General features: G+C 42.1%; 1 protein-coding gene across 1 annotated transcript in view; it reads left to right on the plus strand.

The window, feature by feature from the left end:
• Positions 1 to 21,278, plus strand: part of LOC115062164 (multidrug resistance-associated protein 4-like) — a 32,062-nt gene extending 10,784 nt beyond the window's left edge. Inside the window, exons 20-31 of the mRNA XM_029530788.1 lie at positions 2,973 to 3,052; positions 8,806 to 8,956; positions 9,758 to 9,877; positions 9,956 to 10,066; positions 10,150 to 10,250; positions 10,764 to 10,955; positions 13,496 to 13,651; positions 17,009 to 17,098; positions 17,558 to 17,730; positions 18,174 to 18,279; positions 19,594 to 19,752; positions 21,201 to 21,278. Coding sequence (XP_029386648.1) covers positions 2,973 to 3,052; positions 8,806 to 8,956; positions 9,758 to 9,877; positions 9,956 to 10,066; positions 10,150 to 10,250; positions 10,764 to 10,955; positions 13,496 to 13,651; positions 17,009 to 17,098; positions 17,558 to 17,730; positions 18,174 to 18,279; positions 19,594 to 19,752; positions 21,201 to 21,278 — 1,517 coding nt within the window. The remainder of the gene's footprint in view (positions 1 to 2,972; positions 3,053 to 8,805; positions 8,957 to 9,757; positions 9,878 to 9,955; positions 10,067 to 10,149; positions 10,251 to 10,763; positions 10,956 to 13,495; positions 13,652 to 17,008; positions 17,099 to 17,557; positions 17,731 to 18,173; positions 18,280 to 19,593; positions 19,753 to 21,200) is intronic.
• Positions 21,279 to 25,838: the final 4,560 nt, after the last annotated feature.

Raw genomic sequence — 25,838 nt, forward strand, 5'->3', positions numbered from 1 at the left:
GAGACTGCAGGCCAGGGCTTCAGCTCATCAGCACAGTCAAAGAGTGGCGTTTCAGACAACTCACACACACACACACACACACACACGCACACATGGCTCAACTGTCCCCTTTTCACATCAGCATAGTGGGCCATCTCAGTGCCGAGTGTCACTCAGTTTTCTGTTGATGCAGGGGACTTTAGATCCTCTGTAGTCGGTGATGTGAGATTCTAATTGTGTCTACAGAGGCAATGTTTTTAATGTCTGTATTTCAGGTCTGGGTTGCAAGAGTGTTAAGAGCAAAGTGGAGGAAGTACTGCAGAGAGGATGATGATATCGAAGTGTGTAAATTGAATGTGGAGATGGAGCCGTGTGTGTGTGTGCAGCATGGCTGATAGGGCTCCCCCTCGCTCGGCACTTCCACTATTTAATTGCATGAAAGGGAAGGAGAGGAGATTGCAGGAGCCTGGCGGTGTGAGCGAAGAGAATGGATTTAGAATGTATTAGTATTGGCAGCAAGGTGCCGGCGGTGGGAGGCTGCCCCAGGCTCATGGGCCCTTCATGGAAGTGCAGGTGAGCTGTGCCACCTCCAGCCTTGGCAGCCCCCTCCCCAGTATTCCTTCATTATCGCACTTGCCTCACTGAAAGGCCCCTCCAACTGCACTGGGGCCCACACATGGAGCGGCTCTGAGTTGTCCCCTTATCTTGATGTTTACAGGGAACAGCGATTTGCCACACGCCCCGCTCTGGCCAGACCCCACTGTTCCACTTCTTTAAGTGTGATTGGGGGCCCTGCTCAACTAATATCTCCACCTAAGGGGCCACCTTAGTTGGGAGGGCTTGATATTTCCTGAGCCTTAAAAAGTGGTGCAAATCACCCCTGGAGTCTTAAACCATGAGAAATTGTTTGATACTAATGCTGCTGATATCCTGAAATGTCTATACCCCTCTCTACACAATAGGTGATATTGTTGACAACCACCCAGAGTGATTGAAGCCATTGTCCCATGCCGATCTTACCTCATAGGCATTTCCATGCAGTGAATGTCTTTGTGTAACTGCATCACTGTAATGTATCCCCTCTATAGTCTGCGCAGGATGGAGAAGGGTGTTTACTTCATCCCCTCTGAAACTCTGCGTTAGCTGAGCTACTTGTCAAACAGCTGATAGCTGACTGATGTCTCTGCTCAAACACCCTCCAACCATGGTATGATGTAACCAGGAGAAACCTATCCTTTTTCTTATTGGCATTGTTTGTCAGATATGCATGAATTTGGGTCATCTATGGCTTAGACAGTGAAATTACATAAAATATTATTGGATCTTCCACAAACACAGTTTGACAAGTACTCCCCCCATTCCCTTACTAAAGCAGCGATATTCTTCACTACTATAGTAGCAGCTCTACCCACTTGCTTGAACCTTCCCCTCGGGATGTCTGTATGCTAAAGGGGCACTCACACTGTGAATAAGATTAGTCTGCCTCCAAGTGTACAACATGCTTACGCCACTTGACTTTGAATCAGTACTGATTTGGAGCATTGCTGGGTTGTTGCAGGGAATAATGCTCTGGCTGCGTTTATGCAATGGCTGTTATGGGGAGCCTGGCCTCGTCTGCATGCATGTTTTTAGGCGGGTGCGGCATTTTGGATAAAGCTGTAAGCTGCTTACGGCCGTGGAGAGAGGTGATTACAGGGCCCAACTCCGTAGGTCTGACTGGGAGGCTGGGAGGCAACTTTTAGGTCAGTGGTGCCATGGCTTCACCACGCCTCAAGAGTGCCATACCACCACACTGTGCCAACACGCCTCTCAGCCATCACCTCCCTCAATCCTTTACTGAGTCCCGCCATGTTTCAAGGTCTTTGCTGCGAGCCTAGATAAACTCATTGACATGCTCGTGTGGTTAGTTTCTCTTTATCAGAGGTTGTACCCTAAATGTGTAAGTGTTGCTTTATTTACATTCTCCTCAGACAGATTTTATTGTTCGCTTAATCATGTGTCACTGGGAGAGACAAAGGCTCGCTTAAGTACAGTACAAAACATTGTGATGCCATTTTTGAGCCACTTTGACAGGAAATATAAACTATTTAACAGCACACACAGCACAACCACGGCTTATTCTTGTCTTTTAACTTAAGCCCCGTTCTCGCTGTGGTAACACTGTCACTGCTCTGGTACTTTTTGTGTGCCTCTGAGAGTCTTGGGGCTTCCTTCAGGGACAGAGATAGAGAAAGCCTTTCTGTCTTGCCTGCCTTTGGGTAGTTCAGTTTGGGGATTGGCTATCACTGACCCAGCAGTAAATAGTGTGTGAACACAGCTGGAGTGTAATCTTAGGTGCTGTGGGATCAGAATAGGGGAGCAAAGTCACGAAAGGAGTGACAATGCAGGACTGCAACAGCACCTGCAGAGCACCAGCCAAAATAATGAACACCTGAGCAGATTGGAGGCAACTCAATTAACGTCACTGACACTACCAGTCAGAGCATAAAGGCAGGTACGCAGCCTCTATTGCCCTTTTGTTTCCGAACAAAAGGTTCTCTCACATATTCAGCAAAGAGTTGGGCTGTCTTTATGAAATGTTAGACAAATAATGATTCATTGTTTAATCTAGATAGGCCTGTGTGTTTTTTGTTTTTTTTTTTAATCAGTTATTGCACTCAGTGTATAAGCTCTGTTCTTGGAAATTGAAAGATACAGGACTTTGGCAGCAGTTCTTAAGTGCTCCAGTGAGACAAACAACAATGAAAAGAAACGAAATATTACCAAAAACAAAAGTCTGTATTTGACCTAAATATGCTCTTAAACCACTAAGCTAAGTTAGATCTGCAAATTACTAGAATGATAAATGCTCAAAACTAATTCACCTTATTTGCCTATATTGATTCAGACTGTATTGTTACACACATCTTTATGATGAATACATCTGAGGTATCTGCTTCTGCAATACATCTGATCCCATCTTATCTGGTCATTTGTGTTGTGTTATTTCCCAGGAAGAATCCTCAACAGGTTTTCAAAGGACATTGGTTACCTGGACTCACTGCTTCCATGGACGTTTGTGGACTTTATCCAGGTGAGTCTCACCTCGGCAGGTTTGGTCGCTGGCGCTTCAGCATGGGGAGGCCATTTCATGCCTGGCTAAACCTGCTTTGTGGTCTGGGTCTCCTAATCTGGAAACAATTACTGTAGGATTACCCGCCAGAGCGGCCCAGCGCCTGCACAGATTTAATAAAAGTGTGCACATAGGCTGAGGGCGTGGCTCCCCCAGTGTGACACAACAGAAACAGCATCGGCAGAGAATGTGTATGGAGACTAAGCGAGTGATTGGGAGGGAGAAAGGAACCAAAGAGGAAATAAAGCCTACGGGATGTTGGGTCAGATGTGGAGGAAAACAGTGGGGAGGAGAGGAGGGGGTGACAAGGATGATGTGTTGAGTGGCAAGGAGAAAAAGCGTGATCGGAAGGCGTACAATGTGTTTTTAGGAGTGGAGCTGGAAGCGTAGTAGAGGTGGAAAGGGACAGCTCAGTTGGAACAGATCCAGCGTTGGACTCCCACAGCAATTCACCTAATGTTCTACAGTCGGGCCCGGTAGCCGAGGGCCACCCTGGTGCATAACCAGGTTAGGTTACCAAAATGCCACCCTGCCACTACGACCGCCATCTCCCACGAAAGCCTAAGGAGATGAGCCAGCTCATGCACCTAGTGCCACAAAGAAGGGAATGTTCGCTGCACAATTTGAGGTAGAGGAGCAGGCGTGGCTCCTTGGTTAGGGCCAAAGAATAGAACAAAGGCGTGCTGAAAACGAATCCCCCCTCCACAATGCCTGAGTGATGTTTGTGGCAGATACCCATCTCACAGGAGACAAAAGCCATCTTAAATGCTGAAAGCACAAAAGATCATTCGCACAAAAGCTTTTTGTCTGCTATAGTTCCCCTCATTTTGATAATAAGGTGAATAATGGTTGGAGTAAAATAATAACTTTGTAGAAGGCCCATAAGGTCCAACTGAAAACAGTGAAAGTAGACTAGGTCATGACTTGTATTGCACATATGCACCTACTGTACCTAATTCCCTAACCTATCCATTCCCCCTTGTTGATTATTACCTTTGTTATTGGGACATATAAGACACAATGCTTCTTCAGACATGATTCCATATTTCTTTGAAAAAATAACATCCATGTAACAAGTACTCAAATATATCATGTGCAGTGGACAGATGTGCTGGGGAGTGCAATAGTTGGCCATCGTGGCATCTTTTGAATAAAACACTTTTGTTTGCGGAGCTTTTTGCTCTTGTTTGCAGGTGTCTTAGCTGGTGCAGGCTTGAATGCTTTCAGGAAGGAAGATTTTCACACTTTTTTATCAAAGTATCAGCCGTGCAGAAAAGCTGCTGCTCCTTACCATTGTTGCTCATTCGCGGAGGGACATTTCCCCATAGTCATTGTTTAAATGGTTGTCAGTCGGGAATAAAGTGAAACTTCATAAACAATGCCCTAACTGGTTTATCTCTCTCTATGGGGAGAGGCTGCTTCTGTGTGGGGATTTGCGCCAGAGCCTCCTCCTTTATGGTGGTGTAAGCACTTCACAGCCCTTCAGCACTGCCCCCATACTCGCCTAACAAGGGGATTCCCCCTAGATAGGGGAACCTAGTTACACCCCAAAGCCCTATTTTTTTCCCCAGGTCTCATTTAGTAGTAATTTAGTATATTTGGAAAAAGGGCCCTTTCTCTCCTCTTTTTATGGTCAGGGGACAAAGACAGAAATGTCAATTAAAAACACCTCAGGCTTTTGGGACTGTCAGCTTTTGTGTGGACTTGACCTTTAAATCCTGGGTTGCCTCTATTTTCGCAGAAGGGGCAGAGGAGGAGGGAAAGACAATAAGGGGTGAGTACAGGGGCCTTTCACTGGAGGATTTTGTGTGAAGGCTCTTGACCAAGTCATACCACTAACTGTGGGGTCCATAGCTACATTCATAGGTCTTCTCAGTCGTCCGTGGAAATTCAGTTTGTCAGGATATAAATACTTATAAATACACCAGCTGACCATTACTTAAAAAATATATAGCAGTAAAAGCTGGAGTTATCTGAAGCAAGAAAGTAGTTTGTATGTGTGAGAGGGCATGCAGGTGTTTGTGGACACACGCGAGCGCAGAACATTGGCGGATGGACCGTTGTGTGTCTGTATATTGTGGCACATTGTGTGTCAGGCCTCTTCAGTGGCTTTGTGGGATATGAGAAGTGCTGACGTAACCATGAGTGCTGTGGGATGGGATTTCACCGGCTTTCTCTGTTTCTTTACCACGCTGATGACAGAAGAAGTGAAGAATGCACTGGCTCCAGGCGTTACACAGATTAGCCTGAGAAACACAGGAGATGGCTCTGTGTGGAAATATATAGGCTGTTCCATAAATCCCCTCTGACCATTGTTTTATGACAGAGTTGTTGTTACGCAGGGTGACAAAAGTGACACACAAATGTGAAAGGTGAACTTGTACAAATACTTTTATTATGTTCACCTATATATCAAAGGAGCTTACATATGAACCAGAGCATAAAAAGCAGTGTGTGTGTGTGCTGAAATTGCCCTCACATTGTCATTTGTTGTGTTGTTGTGTGTGTATGTGTGGTCTCCCATGATGCTGCTTTTCAGCACCTCAGCTGCTCTGACTCAGAAACACAGGCCAGACGCGGGGTCGCTCGAGCCTGGGAACTTACGTAACAAATTCTCAATCTCATCTACGATCTCACCTCACATCAGTATGATGAAGATAATGGATTCTGGGCTTTTTGTGAGTGACTTTTGTGTGTCTGAATTGCTGTTTTCTTGTGTGTTTGAAAAAGTTTTTGTGTTGTTATCAAGAGCAAAAGAGAGAGAAAGGAGCAATGACTGAATGAATGAATTTGCTGGACACTGGTGATTTATAGTAGAGGGGGAGAGAGAGTGAGATAGAGAGAGGGAGAGAGAGACTGTATTTCAAAGCCTTTCTCTTATTTCCAAAATGGGGTTGGAAATCAGCAGCTTGACTGAGCCCAAATAAGTGACTTCTTTTACCTTTTCACAGAACACAAAGGCCTAATCCTAGGACTACTCGAGCCACCAATGTAGACAGCGACTGAGACCACCACAGTGTGTGTCAGGCCCTCCTCACCACACACAAAACACATTGACTGCAGCTTTATGAAGTGAAAATGCCCGAGAAGAGGAAAATGTGAAGGAGGTGTCCACAGTCATTTCTCCCAAAGAAAAGCCACAGCATCTGGGCATTTAATGCAAAAATAAAGCCCAAAGACAGAGCAGAATGGATTGGGTCACTCGTATTGTTCCAGAGCCAGAGTGGAACAGCCCTGTTTTGTTTCAGTGCCACTGACCCTTGCAGCTTATTGTGCTGTTCTGTCACGGAAAGTGTGGAACACACATACCAAAAAAAAAAAAAAAAAAGAAAAATTCCAGCAATGACAGAGGACTTCTTTTGAGGAATTTTCTTGTTTTTCCTATCATGCATTTCCCTCATTTCCTGTTTTGTTTGCATGTCTTTCCCAGTGGCAAATATTGCACACTGACAGTAAATAAAGGGAGGATGAAAAAGAGGTTGTCAAAAGCGTACCGATTCCTTGTGTCCAGAGGGATGTTTAATTAAAGGGAAGTGTTTATTTTCTGCTGTGGAACAACAGTTGCTATCATTGCTGAACACAAATATAGCAATTAACTTCAATTTTCTACATTTATTTGGACATCAAAGAGCTGATAGGATCATTGAGAAAATAAAGCAATTAGGGTCAGCAGAGATCTGAATAGTCTTTGGACACAGCAGTGCACCCAGTTTGCTTGAATGACTGAATCACATGCGTGCGGTAGCTTTCTTTTCTTGCTAAAGAGCAATTAGTGGTAATTCTTTATTTAAACTGTTTGTATACAGAACCTTTCATCCTTTTATCCACTTTTATGTGCAGCGGGATGTGGCTTTGGGAGTTTTCTGTTCCTGTGTGGTTTCATAGGAGATATGGATGTGGTCTGAGTGGGTGAGGTGTTCACTTGTGGGGATTACTTATCAGAGTCATCTGTGTGTAGTGTGGGTGGGGGCCACGGTGTTCCCGATGCTGACATGATAAGCGGCAGACCACGCAAATGGATCACATCAAATGGGGGGCCTTGGCGACAGAGGTCCTTGGGGAGCAGGAGGAGGCAAGACTCCTATCTAATGGTTCCTGTTCCTCCTCCGTCCCCTCAGATGACCCCACCGTTAAATCAGTGGCCTGGCTCGGACCTTCGTGGCCCCTGCTGAAATGGGCCCAATTAGAATTCAAATTAACCAACCAGTAAACATCAATGAGCAGTGTCGCTGTGTCACTAACCAGCAGCAGGAGAGTGAATGAGAAAACAGTCTTTACGATAAAACATTTGTTCAGTTAATATTTGATCCCCTGAAGGGAAGGCTGGATAACATGCCGTAATGGCCCATGTGCCACCATCTCGCTTTGCAGTCTGGTAGCCTTCCATCAAGGCTAAGATTGAAACTTATGTACTGTGAAATTCTTGGGATCAGTTGTGCTCAGTAGCTTCCACTTACTGTTTGATTGTGCAGGCTCCACTATGGCAATGGTTAGACTAGTAATACCCTCTTATCTGAACTGCAAATGGGATTGAGTGGCTTTTCATCATAAAACTACACTGAAAGTGATCATGCTTAAATGTGTGCTTAAGTGGCAGATAACATCCGTAATTAAGGTGGTAAATTAAATTTTCATCTCTCTGGGCTAGTCTGAGACCACTGAAGGTAACCACACGATCCTAATCTCCACGTTTTATGATTCATCTCTTCGGATGTGTCTAATTTCAGGGTGTGAGGTTTCAATTTTGTCATCTAACGATCGAATAACAAATATGTAACAGTATATCTTTCAGTTAGGAACATATTCAGTGGCGGAAGAAGTACACAGAGACCTTATTTACCCCTGTTATAAAAAAATGGACTGAAAGAATCCAAAACTTGTATATTTTATATGTAAATTTTAATCTGAAAAGTAATTATTTCAGTCAGAAAAATGTAGCGGGCTAAAATACAATGGTTCGTAAAATAGTAAGTTGAAAAATGTACGTACTCAAATGAAGTACTTCAAAATGTGGGTAAGTACTGTGCCTGCACTGTGTTAATGATCACCTCAAATGGGTAACTGTAAAAACATTTAATCCATATTTATCATGTATCAATAGTTTGATACTTTATCAGATGGCCATTATAATATTCTAAACACAGTGCAGGTGTAAACGCTTCAGTGGTGTCAGACTCATTGCCTCCAATCTTGTTTAGGCAGCTCTGGTATCCTGGTCTAGATGTGTCACAGAGCCATTAACACGGGTGATGAGTCACTGTGTTGTTGAGGGCTGTGTGGTTTGAGTGTGATGTATCAGACACCCACAGTGCGGTTCCCAGAGCCCTCTGCCAGTCACTGTGGCCATGCCTGTTGGCTGGTTGCTCTGCCAGGGAGGCTTACAGGCCAGAAGTGTTGAAGGGAAAGCCCAAGGGAGCCAAGGATATGAGCTGCAGTGGCCAAGTGGTAAATTCTCACTTGCTGTTAAGTGAGAATTAGCACCGTGATCGTTTTCCTTTCACACTGTGAGTCACATAAGCTCAGTCCCACAACCTGCTGTCACCTTACTGTATGTCCATGATGGTCTCACACAAATAGAGCTGAAAGAGTTTCTCTTGTTCAGCCTAAAAAAATAGGCCTCACTGCACCAGTGGTAACCCACACAGCAGCAGTGGAGTCTTTGCCTCAGTTGCTGTTTGATTAATGTTTTGCACACATCTTTTTCTCCGCCCCAGGTTTTTCTCCAAGTCATCGGAGTGATTGCAGTAGCAGCAATCATCATCCCTTGGATCCTTATTCCCATTGTTCCCCTTCTTGTTGTCTTCCTGTTCCTGAGATGCTATTTCCTGCAGACCTCCAGGGACATCAAGCGCCTAGAGTCTACCAGTAATTTTTGATTTTTGATTTTTTTGGTATGGGGGAGTGGACATGTCCATTTATGCCAAAAGACAAAAGCAGACCACAGGAATGCTAATAGACCATTGAAGTAAGCCATGGTCATTAGCATAAAGGCTAAAGGTGGCAGTAGCCTGTTAGCTCGGCCACACGCAGTTTCCTCAAGAGACTGGAGTTCATGACATCGCTTACAATGGGAAAAATGCCAAGTGGGCATGACAAGGCCATTGCAGACTTTAGTTTATCTTTTTTGTTCTCGGCTGAGAGGCCAAATTCTCAATGGCCAACAGGTTCCATCACCATAAAGAAAAAAAAAAGTAATATCAAAAAGCTCCAAGGAAACATTTAGTTTTTGTCTTTTGGTTTTGTTAAACTAACAAATTGAGACAAAAGACTGTTCAATTGCAACCTTTTCCGAAATGAAAACTTACTGATACTAGAGAAACATTTGTCCAGCATTTTTCATCATTGATCACCGAATCTGAATTTATTTGTCTCTACTTTCTGATAATTCTACAATAGATCGAGTGTAAAATCTCAAAACATGGTAGTTTAGCCGATTTTAACTATCCCTTAAATGGCATTATAATACAGGAAATCAAAATTTTTCTAAACCCAATTTGTTCATAATGTTAAATAATATTAAAATTATAGTCTTCAAAATGTGTAAAATAAAGAGTAGTAAGGAAAGGAGTATTTTTGAAAAACTTAATTGAGGTGTTAAATTGATAGATATTACAGTTAGACTTTTTTTTTTTTTTTTTAACAAATGTGGTCTGTTTATTCTTTTAGCTCGGAGTCCTGTCTTCTCCCACCTTTCCTCCTCTCTCCAAGGCCTGAGCACCATCCGTGCCTTCAAGGTTCAGCAGAGGTTCCAGCAGATGTTTGATGAATTTCAAGATCTTCACTCAGGTAAAAGGAATGGAGGGATGTTAAATCATCCACATATTAAGACCTAGACCTAATGTGTGTGGCTTTGTTTGTTAACAGAGGCCTGGTTCTTGTTCCTGACTACATCTCGTTGGTTTGCTGTGCGTCTTGATGGAATTTGTTCTATCTTTGTCACCATTACTACTTTTGGCTGCATCTACCTCAGGGATGGTACTGTATGGGGTTTTCATGTAACCATGATGGTAAACTCATTATTGCGTGACTGTATGTTTACATAGTTTCTGATATTTCAGGCTTGGAGCCAGGTGCAGTGGGTCTAGCTCTGTCCTATGCTGTAACACTCACAGGCATGTTCCAGTGGGGTGTCAGACAGAGCGCAGAGATCGAGAACATGGTGAGGATGTTTATATTTTGCTTGGATATCACAAATTTTACTATACGTTGACACCATTTTGCCAATTAAAATGTTCTGCTTTTAAAATGTAATAAAAAACCTTTCATCAATTTAATGTTGTATCAGTTGGTTTTCAAATAAAAAAAGTTTCCTATGTTTCATATTTTGTTTACCTGCAACATAGCACAGAGTACAGAGGACTCTTCATACACATTAAAAACTGGATGCCCATGGGTTGAGAAAGGAAAAGTGGAAGCAGGGAAGCTATATTAAGGATGTCATTGCATTGCCATGCAGGATTTTCCTGTTGGGTTTTTGTAGCTTTACTCATACCAGAGTGTCTTTTTTGATTTTCACTACTTTCTTAAAACACAAATTCACCAGTTTAATTGTGTTTGACTCTGTGTGGGATGAGAAAGTCAGAAATATTGCTGTCATGTCATGTCACCTACTTTACCTCAGGTCTACCTAGTTTTTCATTTCTGAAATTTTTTTATACTTTATTTTTTATAGATGACATCAGTGGAGAGAATTGTGGAGTATGCGGAGCTGGAGAGTGAAGCACCCTGGGAAACAGACAAGCGGCCTCCAGATGACTGGCCAAAGACGGGCTCTATCATCATTGACAGAGTCAACTTCTCTTACAGTGCCAGTGAGCCTTTGGTCCTAAAGAACCTCACTGTAATCTTCACATCCAGAGAAAAGGTCTTGACCTGACTTGGGTTGCTTTGCAGCTAGTGTAGGTGTGGTGTGGTTCTTTTTATGTGGCATTATTTTGAAATCAATTATTAAAAGGACAGCATATGTGTTTCTGAATCTCGAGGACTATACCATTTGCGATTCATGGAATACATATCATGTAATTAAGACTGTTCAAGTGGATCCATTTGTTCCAAATTTGCATTTTGAGCTACCTGACGATGACAACTGTTTATTCACTGTAGAGAGAGAGAAGAGGCCAACGTAGAGGGGTGAAGAAAGAGAGAGAGAGAGAGAGAGAGGAGGGCTGAGTGAGATGGTTGAGGATGATTGAAATTGTGTTTAATACTGGGGGTGTATTTTGCATTGCTATGGTTGGCCAGGGCGGCTGATTTCACAATGGATGGGTTGATAAGTGGAGAGCCCCTGGCTCCTGACAGCCCATGGGAGGGATCTCTGCCGCATGCCATGGGGGTGAAAGGCTTTGTGCATCATGACAGTTCCCTTGACACCCTTTCACAAAAAAAACCCGCAGCTACCACCTACAGTACAAGATGCATCCACTGACTAAAGTCATATCATACACATAAAATATGAAAGCACATAACTCACCAGAGGACCTCAGGTGGCCTTCCATTGTTTGGAGGGAAATGGCTTGAAAAGGGCAAGACACTTATCTTCAAAGACTTAAAATCAAGATTGCTTTTATGTTTCATTTTGCTTTAGATAAAATGTGGCAACAGCTTAAAAAATCTTAGGTGAACTTTAACGTCCTTATGTGACTGTCTTAAATGTAGCAAAAAGTTAAAATATGATTTTCAAAATGTTCTTGTTATTGTCATAGTTTTAGTTTGAGTGAGTGTAACACAGCCATACTGAACACTGTTTCAAATGTTGGTCATTTGTTATAATGGCTTAAAGCAACTGTTGCTTGCAAATGCAAAGTGCAAGAAATGCAGTGTTGTTGTCTTTCACATTGAGGTGAGACGCACAAAGACATACAAAGCTAGTGTGTTCTCATTTTTTGTCCTTCTAGTGGTCAAGGTTTTCTCTGTTCCACATTGAAAGGCAAGTACAATGAATAATCTTTGTGGGTGGAAGACTTGTGCTTTGTAAATACTGAGATTTTGATTGTCAATTATCTGTTAAAATGATCTCTTTATTGGAAAAAAAATTCCCTAAGATTTCATCATGTAATCACAAAGTGACATGAAAGGACCCAACGCGGACCATGACTTACTCTAGATGCAACTAATCATTTAAGAAAATACTGCACAGTGAAGCTACTTTTCGAGGAGCATGGAGCTAGGTGGCATCTGCTGCAAAAGAGTGGACACATGGCATGGTTTGTTATGTGTGTTCAGTAAGCTCATTCGGTATGAAAAAGTTTGCTCAGGGCAAAGATCTAAACTTTTGTGGCCACGTGAGAGGAATGCCTCTAGCTCAGTTGGGAGAGACATGGGTTTAGTCATAAATATTTAGTCATATCGCTTTCCTCCTGCTGCGGCTTCTGCACAACACAGATTCTTCATATTCTTCTATCACAGTGTTTGGCTGTTTGGTTTTGGGGGAAGATGGTGCTTCCTATAAGGACTGGGGAGAAGCATCCAATTGGTCTCGTCCTGTGCTCCTCGTGTAGTAATCACTTGTGTTTTTCGAGACTCTTTTAAAGGAACCAATTCAAGTTAACGAGCAATCTGGTCTCTGATAATTCAAAATCAGGCATACCTGAGCGTCCCGGTCCTGTATATATCATCCACCCAATTTTGGCAAAAAGGGAGGAAAGAATTTGGTTGCGCCTTTTCTGTGTTTTGCCATTTAATGAGTACGGCGGTTCTTTGTTATGCAAGCAATGTTGTTGGTAATCCCCTGTCTAAACAAAGCATTACCCAGTGGCTGTGTAGTGGCATATAACAGGCCTATATGTTGGCAGGGAGCTGTGTGCAGCATCAGCAGTTCAGTTCAATGGACCAAGTGATGATTTGTCCCGTGTTGCCAATGTTGACACCACTCCTATTCATTAGGTCCCAGTAGCATATTGAGTCTTACGTTATGTTCCGTGTGCCACCTTTTGGCAAAAGTTCAATGACTAAAATGCATGATGGAATTTGGATATGCAAAGGTCTTACAGTGACAGGTAACAATGAGACCTACAGGTATTCTCACTACAGTGATGGCAGAGTGACATCATAATAGACAAAACGTCTAGGATATCAATTGTAATGTAGAGAGTATAAATCAAGGTGCATTATTTATGTTTTTATGTTCAGTAGAGGCTAAAACAATGGAGCAAAACCTAAAACCTGCCGTGTCATTACTCAGCGTTGATGCATAGAATATTTTCCAGCAGCGTGTATTTATCGCCATATTGAACAAATGGTTTCATCGCAGTTAGCCACACGAGACAATCACCTGACTCTTGATGGAGCTTTACTAATGATAGTAGAGCTAATTGTTATCTATAGGAGCTCAATAATATGTTAGCTTTTTGTAAATTAGTGCAATGTTAGCAACTTTTGAAATAACTCATCGTCTCCACATTGTAGGTTGGGATTGTTGGACGCACTGGTGCTGGTAAAAGCTCCCTGATCTCTGCCTTGTTCCGGTTGGCGGAACCTGAGGGAAGAATCGTGATTGATGGGTTTCTGACTTCTGCAATTGGCCTTCACACCTTGCGCCAGAAAATGTCCATCATCCCACAGGTATCTCTGCAACAGTCTCAGCTGCTGTGACTTGGTAGAATTTCTTTTTAGATTCATGAGAACTTAAGTACATCAATCCTTATTTTACACTCAAGGTTATATTATTTTTCATGATTGAGAAATGTCAGAAATGTCAGATGAACAACAGTAACGGAAACCTTCATGCTCTGGCCCTTTTAAATACGGCTGGCTTTTAAAAAGCCAAAACAAGTGAGGAGAATTAAAGTCGTCACTCAGGGGATTTCTGAAAGTGAGACAAACGGATGCCTTGAGACAGTTTAACTTTATTTCCGCTTGTTGAAACTGATACGGCATTAAGAAAATGCCAGCCTGCGGGTGAGTGTCAGCAGAGTGGAGGGAGGGGAGAAGACTCCCACGGCCTGTGCTGTGAAGAGAGCAGTTCCCCATCCCTGACAGAGGATTAAGCCCTCTACCCCCCAAACATGGGAAAGCTGCTTAGACGAAGTCTCCCCCATCCTCACAGTCAGAGTCCCCTTGTACACCATCACTTAGCTCAAGTCTTGAACATTTCTAGGGTGAAGCCAAGATGCCCAAAACAGTTTCATTAATGCTTTTCTGTGGATTTGATAGGTTCCTGGCATCCCTACCGCTTCAGATAAAGTTTGACTTCCTAGTCCAAACTAGTTTGAGATGGATGTGATGTGTGTTTGATGTGATTTTGTTTACTCTTTCTGTCTCTCCTAGAGGGAGAGACTCGCACAAAGTGGCAGGCTAGAGTCAGAACTTTAACTGCACGCCCATCTGTATCACATATTGGACGGCATTTGCATGACATGAAACCTAACCAGTATTCAGAAGAGTAGAGTTTCTGTACTCTTGGTTTTTACAAACTTGTACAGAAAGCAGTCTCTTGCATTCATATGAATTCATCTGAAAACCTTTTATTCTCCCGCTACACATAGAGATAAAGTGATATTCAGTCAGCGTTTCACGGGGGAAGGATCTTGATATAAATTGCCAGTTGCTTTACTTTTTCATGTGGAATTTTGAGTGTGATATGTATGCTATACATTAGCCGTGAGGACTTTTATTATTTGCCACCTAAAGATTTGATTATGATAAGCTTTTATTAGCATATGGCATTAAAAATGGATCAATTTCCGTTACTATTGAATTCTCAGGAATGACTTACTAAAAATGAATTCTGTGGCACACAGAGGCCTAAGAATTGGTGGAGCACATAATCGGTCTCTGGAAAGCTGTGCTTGAAAGCAGTTTTTCCTGACCTGACATTGAATCCTCAATTAAAGTGTGTCACAAAACTAGTTTGAATTGGGACTTCAGCTGGCTTAATGACAAGGCTGTATTTCGGTGACAGAGGGAAAAGCTCATTGGAAATAAAGAGGTGGAACATTTTTCAAAGACACAGGGATGAAGTCCTGAAACCTGACCAGTGTGAAGGTTTCTTGAGACTTTTTTTGCTGTCTGAGGTGCCTGCACTGTATGCGTGTACTGTGCCTACACACATGAATGGAGACTAGACTTTTTTCACTGTGTTGCTGTCACAGTACTGGCTTTGAGCTGACTTGTAAGAGAGCAGAGATGAAGGTGTGGATAGTGAGTCACACAGACTAGTAGTTCTATAATCTTAATGCAGGACACTGAGCCTTTTAGGCCCATTGTGTACTTTTACTTTTAGCCCTGGTCTAATCTCACAGTTGCCAGGTGAACATTTCCTATCTTGATTTGAGGTCAGATCTGTATCTTGAGTAAGCTGGAGTTACAACATTGCCTTGACTGTAATGAGGACTCAGTGAAAATCTATTGCAATTCGTTGTGAGCTGCACTGGGGCCGTGCAATATCGTATTATTTACGATTATATCGGGATCATAAAAAAAAAGCTAATTTATTATGGCAGGGCTCGGAGGCGCCCGGTGATGACGTCATACACGACACGGCGCGGACGAAACAGAAACTAAGATGGCGGCGGAGGCCGCTAGCATATCTGTTCTGATAGAGCCAATAGCCAAATGAGGGCTCACTTCTATATTACCGAAATATTTCGGGTTTAAGAAAGAGGATTTTAGGATTTTAATCACGGCATAGTAGTACAAGCTACAAGACTTTGACGACCGAAGGTGGAAAATACATCGAATTTGTTCGGCCACCTGTTCAAAACGAAGAACGCCAAAAAAACAAACAAACAAACAGTAAAGTAAAGTAAGTTGATTCAACATGGCGGAAGAAGAGTCACACGCCGGAAAGACGACTGAAGCTGTCTCTTTTTTGGTTTGGCGAAAGATTTGACAAGGTAAGGCCTTCAACAAGATGAATAGTTAATTCAAATAACATTTAATGATTACTTATTGAACTGTCATGTTATTTAAATTAATTAAAGGGCGAGAGGAATCGCTTTTTTTGTTTTGTCATAGTGTCATTATCGTTATCGCGAGATTTCAATGGAACACCGGGATTTCACTTTTGAGCCATTTCTGCCACAACTCATTGTTTTTTTTTTTTTTTTTTTTGGTTTTTTGTTTTTTCAGATGTTCACTGTAAGAATTTAAATTCCATAAATTATGTATTACATTTACATCCTTTATTTACATCCATATTTATTGACTGATTAAAAAAAACGATGAAAGTCACGGCGTATGTTACCTGGCACAGCTCCGTACCACGAGAAGCTTTCCAACTACTTGAGGGTGTCCCTGCAAGTGTTCAGCAAATCACTTGAACATTGGAGCAGGATTTATGAATAAATATTTGACCTTACACAAAGAGATGTCGGCTTGCTCCTGTTTATCAGGTTAACCACAAACAGAGTGGCACGCTGGAACTGTGCCTGAACACTTGTGTGCTCCTTCCTCTGCCCTGTAATGAAGAGCTTTATTCACTCTCTTAAAGATGGTAGTGTGGCTGAACCTTGATACAGGTGTGCGGCTCACCATAAACACATATCTTAGCTGTCTGAGATCTGAGGCTGGCCTTTGAGGGGGCTGGTCAGCTGACTTCTGTTATAACTCGTGTTCACTGACACATTTTGGCAGACATTTTGAGATTATCATTTCTAATAAAGCTACTGTATGAAATTCTTTGTGTTGTACCAGTGACTAGATGGCGGTTTATGTGGCATATATTCAGACAATCTATTCTCCACCTACAGAAGTGCACAAGCTCTGGTTTTCCAAGTAAAAAGATCATCTTATTGAATAATAGTTGCTAAGAGCATTGAATGGAGCTTCTAAGTGTAGCAAACCCTTTATGAACATCTTTCCCTCACACATTGCCTAGCGGCACTCTATAAAGCCTGTCTTAACCCTTTCATACATCTTCCCCCTTGTTATTATCTTAACTGGCCACGGCCTTCTCTTTCTATATCCATCTATCCACAGGACCCAGTTCTCTTCACGGGCACCATGAGGAAGAATCTGGACCCTTTCAGGCAGCACACAGATGAGGACCTGTGGAATGCACTCCAAGAGGTACTCCAGCGTGGCTCTGAATGATTCCCCCTTGCAAGCCCAGGGGGGGATCCCTCTGTCCCCCTGTACAATGCTGCCATTCAGCCTCCCTGCTCGCCACAAGTCATGGAGGGAAATCCCATTAGGGCCATGGGGCCCAGCTCTATGTGCGGCTTGTAACTGGGAACCATTGAAAGTACTGGGGGAGATGTGTTTGGGCAGTCAGGCCAACCAGGATGAAGGCTCCCCCCACAGTGAAGGGCTTCAGCTCCTGGTCCTGCTTCTGAATGGGTTTGGTGGCCTGGATTAAAGCTAGAGGCTGGCCACAAGAGAGCACTGGCCAAGGTCATCAGTGGACCTGGCCCTGCTTTGTGCCAGGCGGTTAATGGGTGTGTTTGGATGGCTCTTTAAAGACATCTCCACAGGAAGCCTTTATGCAGAGGTAATGAAGGGCTGGGGCTCTGCTCTCCCTCTCCACAGGTGCAGATGAAGGCCGTGGTAGAGGAGCTGCCCAATAAGCTGGAGACGGTGTTGACTGAGTCAGGCTCTAACTTCAGTGTGGGCCAGAGGCAGCTTGTGTGTTTGGCCAGGGCCATCCTTCGCAAAAACCGCATCCTCATTATTGATGAGGCCACAGCCAATGTGGACCCAAGGTCAGGGGACACTTCAGTTTGTAAGAAAAACATTGATAGTATTCTAAACATGACACACATGATGGGTCTGTTTTTTTTATTATTATTTATTTATTTATTTATTTATTTTTTTTTTATTTTGTATTCAGTAGCAGTGTAGCACCATTGAAGTTGTTTCTCTTTGGAGTTATATAGACGGGAATTATTCTGTTCAGACTCAAATCTGTGTGTGTTGGCATGGAATGCAATCACAGTTGGTTACACTGAAACGTTTTAGACAAGATCATACTTCAGATAATCAGAGTAATTGTCATATTCTTTATTTTAATACCTGCTGCTTAACATACCTCTCTGTTGATGAGCCATTGTTGTGTTTTTGAGTAAAATCCCTGCCCAAGGGTCTATAGGAAGAGTGTTTTTTTTTTTTTTTTTGTGCTAAGGTGTCATATTCCCTTCTCCTTTAGAACTGATGGCCTCATCCAGCAGACTATCCGTGACAAGTTTCAAGAGTGTACGGTCCTCACCATTGCTCACAGACTCAACACTATTATTGACTGTGACAGAATACTGGTAAGTTAGGAAATTATTATATCATGAGACTGCTTCCCTTTGCTACACAGTTATCGGGGAAAGTGTTTTTTTGGTTTTTTTTTTTAACAAGGGCAGACAGGAAATGGGTAAAAAAAATCTCATCAGCTATGACAAACTAAGTTTTGTGTATAGACTTTTCAGCATGATTTGAAATAGCCAGTACAAAATGTCACTTCATCACCACACATTAAACACACCTGGGATTTCAGACTGCTTAAATGCTCCTTTTTATAATTATCTATAAGTACACAGTGCTTACAAAGTTTTAATTCACTTGCCTTATTTTGCAACAGCTGGGCTGATTTCTCCCTCACAGCACTGCCTCTCATTGAGCTTGAGCTCGTGCCACTTGATCTTTGGCCCTTTCCTGCTATTGCCTGCCGAGGTGCCAATTAGTGCCATTTGTGGCAGCACTTGTTAAGCGTCTGTGGAGGACAGGGCACAACTTGATGGCTGCTCAGTCACTGAGATAGTTGCTGAGAAAAGTCAAATATCACACAGCAGGGACTGTTTGACACCTACACTTGTGTTAAATGCCCCCAGATTGTCACACACTCCAGGAGAACTGAACTGGGACACATCCGAATTGCCCTGTCCAATTCATAAGCTGTGCCATATTTAGGCACAAACTGTTTTCCAAGATACAAACTTTATCTTCTAGTGTCCCTTGCCTAAGCTGTCGATTATGACAGCAGCTGCAGAAGTCTCCCTTTCATTCCAAAAACTCCCTGAAACTCTGCTTTAGTGATAACAAACTGCTCATTACCGCTGTAAGGGGATAGAGCTTGTTAAAATTTGTCTGTGATATAATTGTAGTCTTTTCCAAAGTGCTTGAATTGGCACTATTCTTTGTGTGGTTTACATAGCATCTGATGACATAGAAATTATGGTTATTTTCTAGCGTGTCTTAAAGGTGTGATTGTTGGATTTGAATGGGGACCACCCCTGAGCCGCTGAAATGCCAGGATAAATACACGGTTCAATCACTGATCTTCAGTCTGTCAGCGTCAGCGTAGCAGACTTTCACACTGCCAACAGGTTACGCTCATTGTCCGTGGCTGTGTTGAGCAGAAAGAGGCACTGGTGTTTGCTGTTGCATGAGTCACGCAAAATGGATGGTTCAGAGGTGCAGAGAACTACTGTTTCCCCATTCATCTTGCACTGTCTGCATGCATCACTCAGCAGCGAAAGAGCTGAAATGTCTGTTTTCTCCAAAGTAAAGTATACAGGCTTTATCACAAGGGCACACACAAAAACACATGCACACACCCAGCATTGTATGTGTGATTGCAGGTTCTGGATGCTGGCAGGATCCAGGAGTATGACGAGCCATATGTGCTGCTCCAGAACCTCAATGGGCTTTTCTACCAGATGGTACAACAGACAGGCCGAGCAGAGGCTGCCTCACTGCTGTACACAGCCAAACAGGTAACCACACCCACCTTTGTCCCAGTATGGGGCTATGGCTAAATAGAGTCCAGTCGAGGCACAGTAATCCCAGACTCTCTTTAACTCCAGACTTCATTGCTCACCTCCAAAATAATATAGTTAAGCAACAGAAGATGTGCATAACCCTGACAATGCAAAGACACTTGATTACCATTTTAATTTAAAGTGCCAACTTGGAGTATTGCGATGCAATAACATTAATTTCAAGAGTGAAATTGTCCCTTTGTAGATTGACATCCTCTGATATTATCACAGAAACTTTCCGTATAATCTTTTTTCTCATAATGTAATTTTGAGATAATTTTCGAGATGATTCATGAAAAGCAGCTTTCTTTGCACTATATCTTTTTTGAAATATTGGGTTTAACTTCATCGCGATTTGGGATAAACTTTCTATGGGGATTACTGTAATAGAGAATGTCCGTATTTTTTTCCCTGCGAAATTCATTTGTGATGTATTTCCCCTTCAGACACTGCACAGATAAGAGCCGGCTATTCATTGTTCAATTCCATTTTATGTGCATCTGTCTGGGACTACAGATACCATATTGCAACTTCAAACAGGTCTTTGTGAAATAAGAAAAAGTAGGCATCATTTCATTTTCTCTCTGTCCCTCGCACAAATTTATCAGCAGAACTGTATCTCCTCAGCCAGAGGAGTGAAATGAGTAAAATACTGATTTCAAAGACTCAGCACACTGTGGTATTATTCCGTATCGACTTACCCTGCACACTGGTGGATTGGTAGTGACATTGTTCAAGTCCTTACGTTTTCCTTTCTTTATTGTGGGGTGCTCTCCTTAGATCAGATTACTGCAGCATCCATAACCTTCTCGCACCACTTATTAAATACGGAGACGGTCCACATGTTGTGTGTCAAGTTTCTATAGTTGTCAAGGTTTAAATGTATTGAATAATCTCATATCATCCTCTAGCTTCTTTGTCCACTTTGAAAGAGAATGTATATGTAGACAGGATATCTGAATAGCTGTTGCTAAAGTTTTATCATTATTATTATTTACAGGGTTTACCTTTTTTTTTCCATCAACTTTTTATTACTAAAATTTTTGGTCAAGCAAAGCTTCTCTGCATAAATGAATCAAGCATTCTGCCAACACATCGGAAAACATTGATATCTTTCGAGAGAGTTTTTCTAATACAGTCACACGGCTCAGCTTAGAAATCAGTGTTGGAGAAAATTAGATAAAATAAAGCAACAATTTCAGTGATTATCTCTGATATTTTCTCCCTTGAATTTCACAGTTGTTTATGAGGCCACTTTTGCATGCTTCAACAGCTGAGAAATCCCTTCACCCGTTTCTGACTGTATCTGTCATCTATATATATATATATATAAACACACACAGACACACACACACTCAAACAGATTGTAGCTTAGATTGAACTGTACTCTTGTATTCTGTGACACCGCTTCCCTGATACACTTCCAGGTTTACATGAACAAAAAGCGAGTGACAGACGTGCACTGTGCCAAGGACATCTGTGTCATCTTTGAGACATCTCTTTAACAGTTGGGAGAGTCGCTGTGGCTATGGCTGACCAAATCCCTTCCACCAATTATTCTTAGTTCTTTTGCTGTACATTAAAATGGGTTTAGACTCCCTGCAGACATAGTGCAGTATTTGCTGCATTTCATTGTCATAGTCCTTTGGTCGGGAACAGAAAAGAGGGAAGTATCTGAGGCAGGCTTTATTGACAGCATTTTACTGCATGGCTGTTTATTGATTACACCCTGCTATGTTTATGTATGTGTACACTGGCCTCCTGGGTAGCTTCAATCCTGCAGAGAAGAGTGCAGATACTCTGCTTGCAATAAATTATTTGTGGTTTAAATTACTCTTCTAAAGCAGACATTGTTTTGCAGGTATAAGGTCTTTTGGAAAAAAATCTAATTGCTAAAATGCCTGACAAGAGAAGAAGAAATTGAGAGGAGACGCTCTAATTATTGTGCCTTAATCAGACCATTGATTCTTTGTAATTGCACTGTTTTTATTGAATCGTCTTCCTCCACTTTGACCACAGTGGTTTTATGTCTACCTCAGTCGTGGTCAGGAACAGACATTAAAGTTGAAATAGAACTTGTCATTTGATGGCAATGATACTAACACCAAAGAACATGAGCCAAATGTTTTTTGTCTATTGCAGATAAACTTAAAACTCTTGAGTTTAGTATCTACTTCTTCCCTGTAGTCATGTCATAATTGTGCTATTGTAACTTTGAAAATACTATTTACTATGAAATATAGTATGACTATTTATAGTTGTGTATTTATTCATTTATTTATTTATTTATTTGCAGCTCCTTGAGTTTTGTTAATGGTTTTATTTCAGTGAGTTTGGTCCCTGTAATCATAAATAAGTGATACAAACCCTAACCCCCAACCCCTAACACAGTAGATGAGACTCAAACTACAAATAATAAAAGTGTTTCTAAAATTTCAGTCTGTCTTTATTTTACTTTTAAAACATGTCTCATGACAGTGAGTCACCAACCATTTCCTCCCACTATTGCTCATCTTATATCCAGTTGTGTGAATGGTGTGTTTGCCTCAGGTCAGTGATTATAACTGGTCTTGACCACGACGCTACAAATTGGTAAGTGGCTAAGAAAACAACATAGTGATTACTGTGTTGAGTCAAGTGATTCTTAAATCTTGTTTCACGGCGGTGCAGCTATTAACTCCATTATTTTAACTTGCTGGTACTGCAATATGATGATTAAATCCTAATTACAATGTAATTTTTTTCATCACCGGCTCAAGTAGAAAAGAGCTGTTTAATTTGCCTTCACACAGACAAGAGCAGAGAGGATGATTACATATTCAGAGATGGCTGTCAGTAAACACTTAGCTTGGTATAAAAGGCAGTATTTAACCAGGCCCAGATTTGGGCCGTGAACTGCGGGACATCAGTTCCTTTAAAAGCTGAGTGATTTACACAATTCATTAAAGCCAGTGAATCTTCAGCCAGCGTCATATTAAATGGTTACTTACTCTCAAATAGCCCCTTGGGAGTTGGATTGTTGGCTTGCGAATAGATTAAAGTTTACATTGAAAAGAGAAATTGAATTCAGAGGTAATCAATAGCATAATGGGCCAGTGAGAGGAGCCTGCCGCCTGAAATGAAATTACCATATTTTTAATCTTAATTTTCCACTCTGTTTATCTGACAGTGTGGATGTGCAATCCAAACAGATAATGAGAGAGTGGGATATTGACAGTAGGGTCCTCTGGAGTGCTTGTTTCAGTGATTAAACGCTGTGATCTGTGATTACTTTGTGTCAGGTGTCAGGCTGGCGGCCAGGGCCCGGGGAGACACAGGCACATAGCAGCTGGAGCATCATGGGTCTCTGAGGTGCTAATGCACCTGACACAGCATTGACAGCATCCGAAACCCTATCAGGGACTGCACCACACGACAGCTGCCACAATAGGAATACTCATGGCCCTATCTACATCAGAGTCAGCACATATCCTCTCTGCTCTCTCCCCGATAACAGCCAACACAAGAATGGCGACAACAAAGTTTACACAATAAGTATTATTAACCAGATACCTTCCTACGTTGCCCAATAATACTGCCATTTAAAGACATATCTGAATAGGTGTGCAAATAGAAATGCTGTCAACATAGTGCTGATATGGCTTTAATAAATAAATGTCTGAGAAACCTTGCTGTCAACACAATGAAGTTTAATCCCAAAGAAATAAAACACAAAATAAGAGTCAGCACAATGTGGAAAGCAGCGAAAGAAATGCTGAATTCAAGCTGCACCATCCACACTTGAGGAGAAAACTGATGCGCTGGTGGTGATTTGAGGATGTGATAGGTGCTCTATGCAGTTAAAGATGTTTTATTCAGTCAGTTGAGAGAAGAACAATATAACAAGTATCTGTAACAACCGAAAGTGGTGTAAATTGTTTAAGGTTGTTTTGTTATCGGCCAATAAATAAGTTATCTGTGGGCCGTTTCTTGGTGGAGGAGACAATGTTTCTCGCAAACTTTCTGTTGTGCCAGCATTTTCTTTTGTGGTGGATAGTGGTGTTTGACAAATGGAAACAAATTGCATGGTGCAGGCATCTGAATGGCAGGGAGATGGGGAGTGTCAAACCCGGTGCTGAAAGACGATGAAGCGAGAGCCTCAGGTTTTTGTGGGCAACTCAGACCTGACTGATCCCAGCATAAAGTACTTGTTGAAGAGAAGGAGAAAAGGAGAACAGGATTTCGACAGGCTGCAGTGAAATTAGGAGAATTGACTATGGCGGCTTTGTTCCTGGCTGGTGACATGGGGTGGGGGAGATGGGGTGACTGGAGTGATTCCCCAGAGACTCTCCTTGCAGCTTTTCTAACACAACTACAAACTGAATATCTGACAAGTTCCCAAGGCCCTGACATGAGTCTGTGTCGAGCTAAGAAAAACAAACAACAAATGGCAAGGTTTTTTTTTTTTTTTTTTTTAAATACATGTGTTGACACTGGATGTAGTGTATAAGAAAATGGCTTTTTATCTTGTTAAAAATAGGCGCCCAATTTTGAACATGTTGATACTATGTTTTCTGGATCGATGCAACAACCTAGTTAGACCTAGTTTTTTCCGTGACATACTTAGTGGAAGTACCAAGTGTTGATTTCAAACTTATGACTAGTTAGTTCTTTGGAGCAGCAGCTCGAACAAACACAAACATTATCTGCAAGTTGTTCCTCCCAGGATGCACACGTGAGGTTTAATAAGCTGCACTGTATCATGGTGCCTCAGCAGTTTAGTGACCACCCCGGTCTGGTCTGGTATGGACCGGCCGACTAATACTGCTACAAACAATAATTATAGGTCAGACATGTAATGGATGATGCTTCGTAAACTCCCCAGGCTGCGGTTTGTTTCAAGCTCAAGTTGAGTGTTGCTGTATTTAAAATTCAGTGGATAATTTAACAGCAGTTCATATGCAGAAGATTTCAAACTGAATTAAAGAAATTAAAAAGCATGACCTTTTTTTATTTTGATTTAGGTAAACTTTAAAAAATAGAACAAGTGGTCTCAACGAAGCCTGATTTTTTCTAATTGTACCTGTCCCTGCCACTTTGAACTAAACTACCCCTTTGAAAAGCCACCAAATAGGAAAACCTCTTTGCATGCTTTAGCCTAAAATCCAGGGCATGCTCTGTCACCTTCCAAAAGTGCCGTTTGATTTTTCAACTGCGAGAGAAAGAAGCAAAGTGGAGGGCTAGACAATAGCTGAGGGCTTATCTCATCAGTAAATAAGGCTTATTGCTTGAAGCTATAAAAGGCTATGCTTATTGGTGATGTCATGCCTTTGTGGAAGATTGATGAAGCTTGAGGCAGGGGGCATAATGCGGGTGTGAATGTGTGTGTGTGTGTGTGTGTGTGTGTGTGTGTGGAGTAGGCTGGATGACGCCTGGTTCACCAAACTCCGGAGTTTCTAACTTTCCTCTTGAGAGTTTGATATAATTTAAAATGTATGACATATATTTTAACTGCTGCTGCCCTAAAATTGCAGTCTTTTGTGGTAAAGTAACTCAAATGTACTTCAAAGTTCCATCTGGCCGGGGGGCTTTTATCCTTGGCCATGAGAGCGGTTGATGTTCTGTGCATGTAAACGTGCAGCTTTGGGTAAAGGTGGGGACAGCTTGTGTCCCCCATTATTGTCTGGTTGCATTTACGTGGGTCCAAGGGCCCACTGTGTCTTTTCGGGTTACTTTCTCATCATTTCTCCTAATGTAGAGACCCACGGGGTTGGTGGCAAGCACACAATGTGGCTGTTGTATGGTTACTGTCAGCTCTCTCAAATAAGGCTTCCTGTTCATTAGACTTCTTTTCACCTCCACACAATGCGCCGGCTTTGCAGCAATAGTGAGTCGACGCCCATCTCTTCAATGCCATGTGAATAGTTCTAAATAGTGTTTATGCAAGCCATTGTTGTCTATTGTGTGTCCAGTCTTAATGCACAGTGATTTGCCTGCTTTTGTAGCCTGGGACACATTATCTTGCTTATGTGGCTTCAGATGCATGCCTGGCCTTTGAGCAAGTAAACAGTCTAAAAGTTAACTCC

This window comes from Echeneis naucrates, chromosome 21 (assembly GCF_900963305.1).
Source record: "Echeneis naucrates chromosome 21, fEcheNa1.1, whole genome shotgun sequence".
Taxonomy (NCBI): domain Eukaryota; kingdom Metazoa; phylum Chordata; class Actinopteri; order Carangiformes; family Echeneidae; genus Echeneis; species Echeneis naucrates.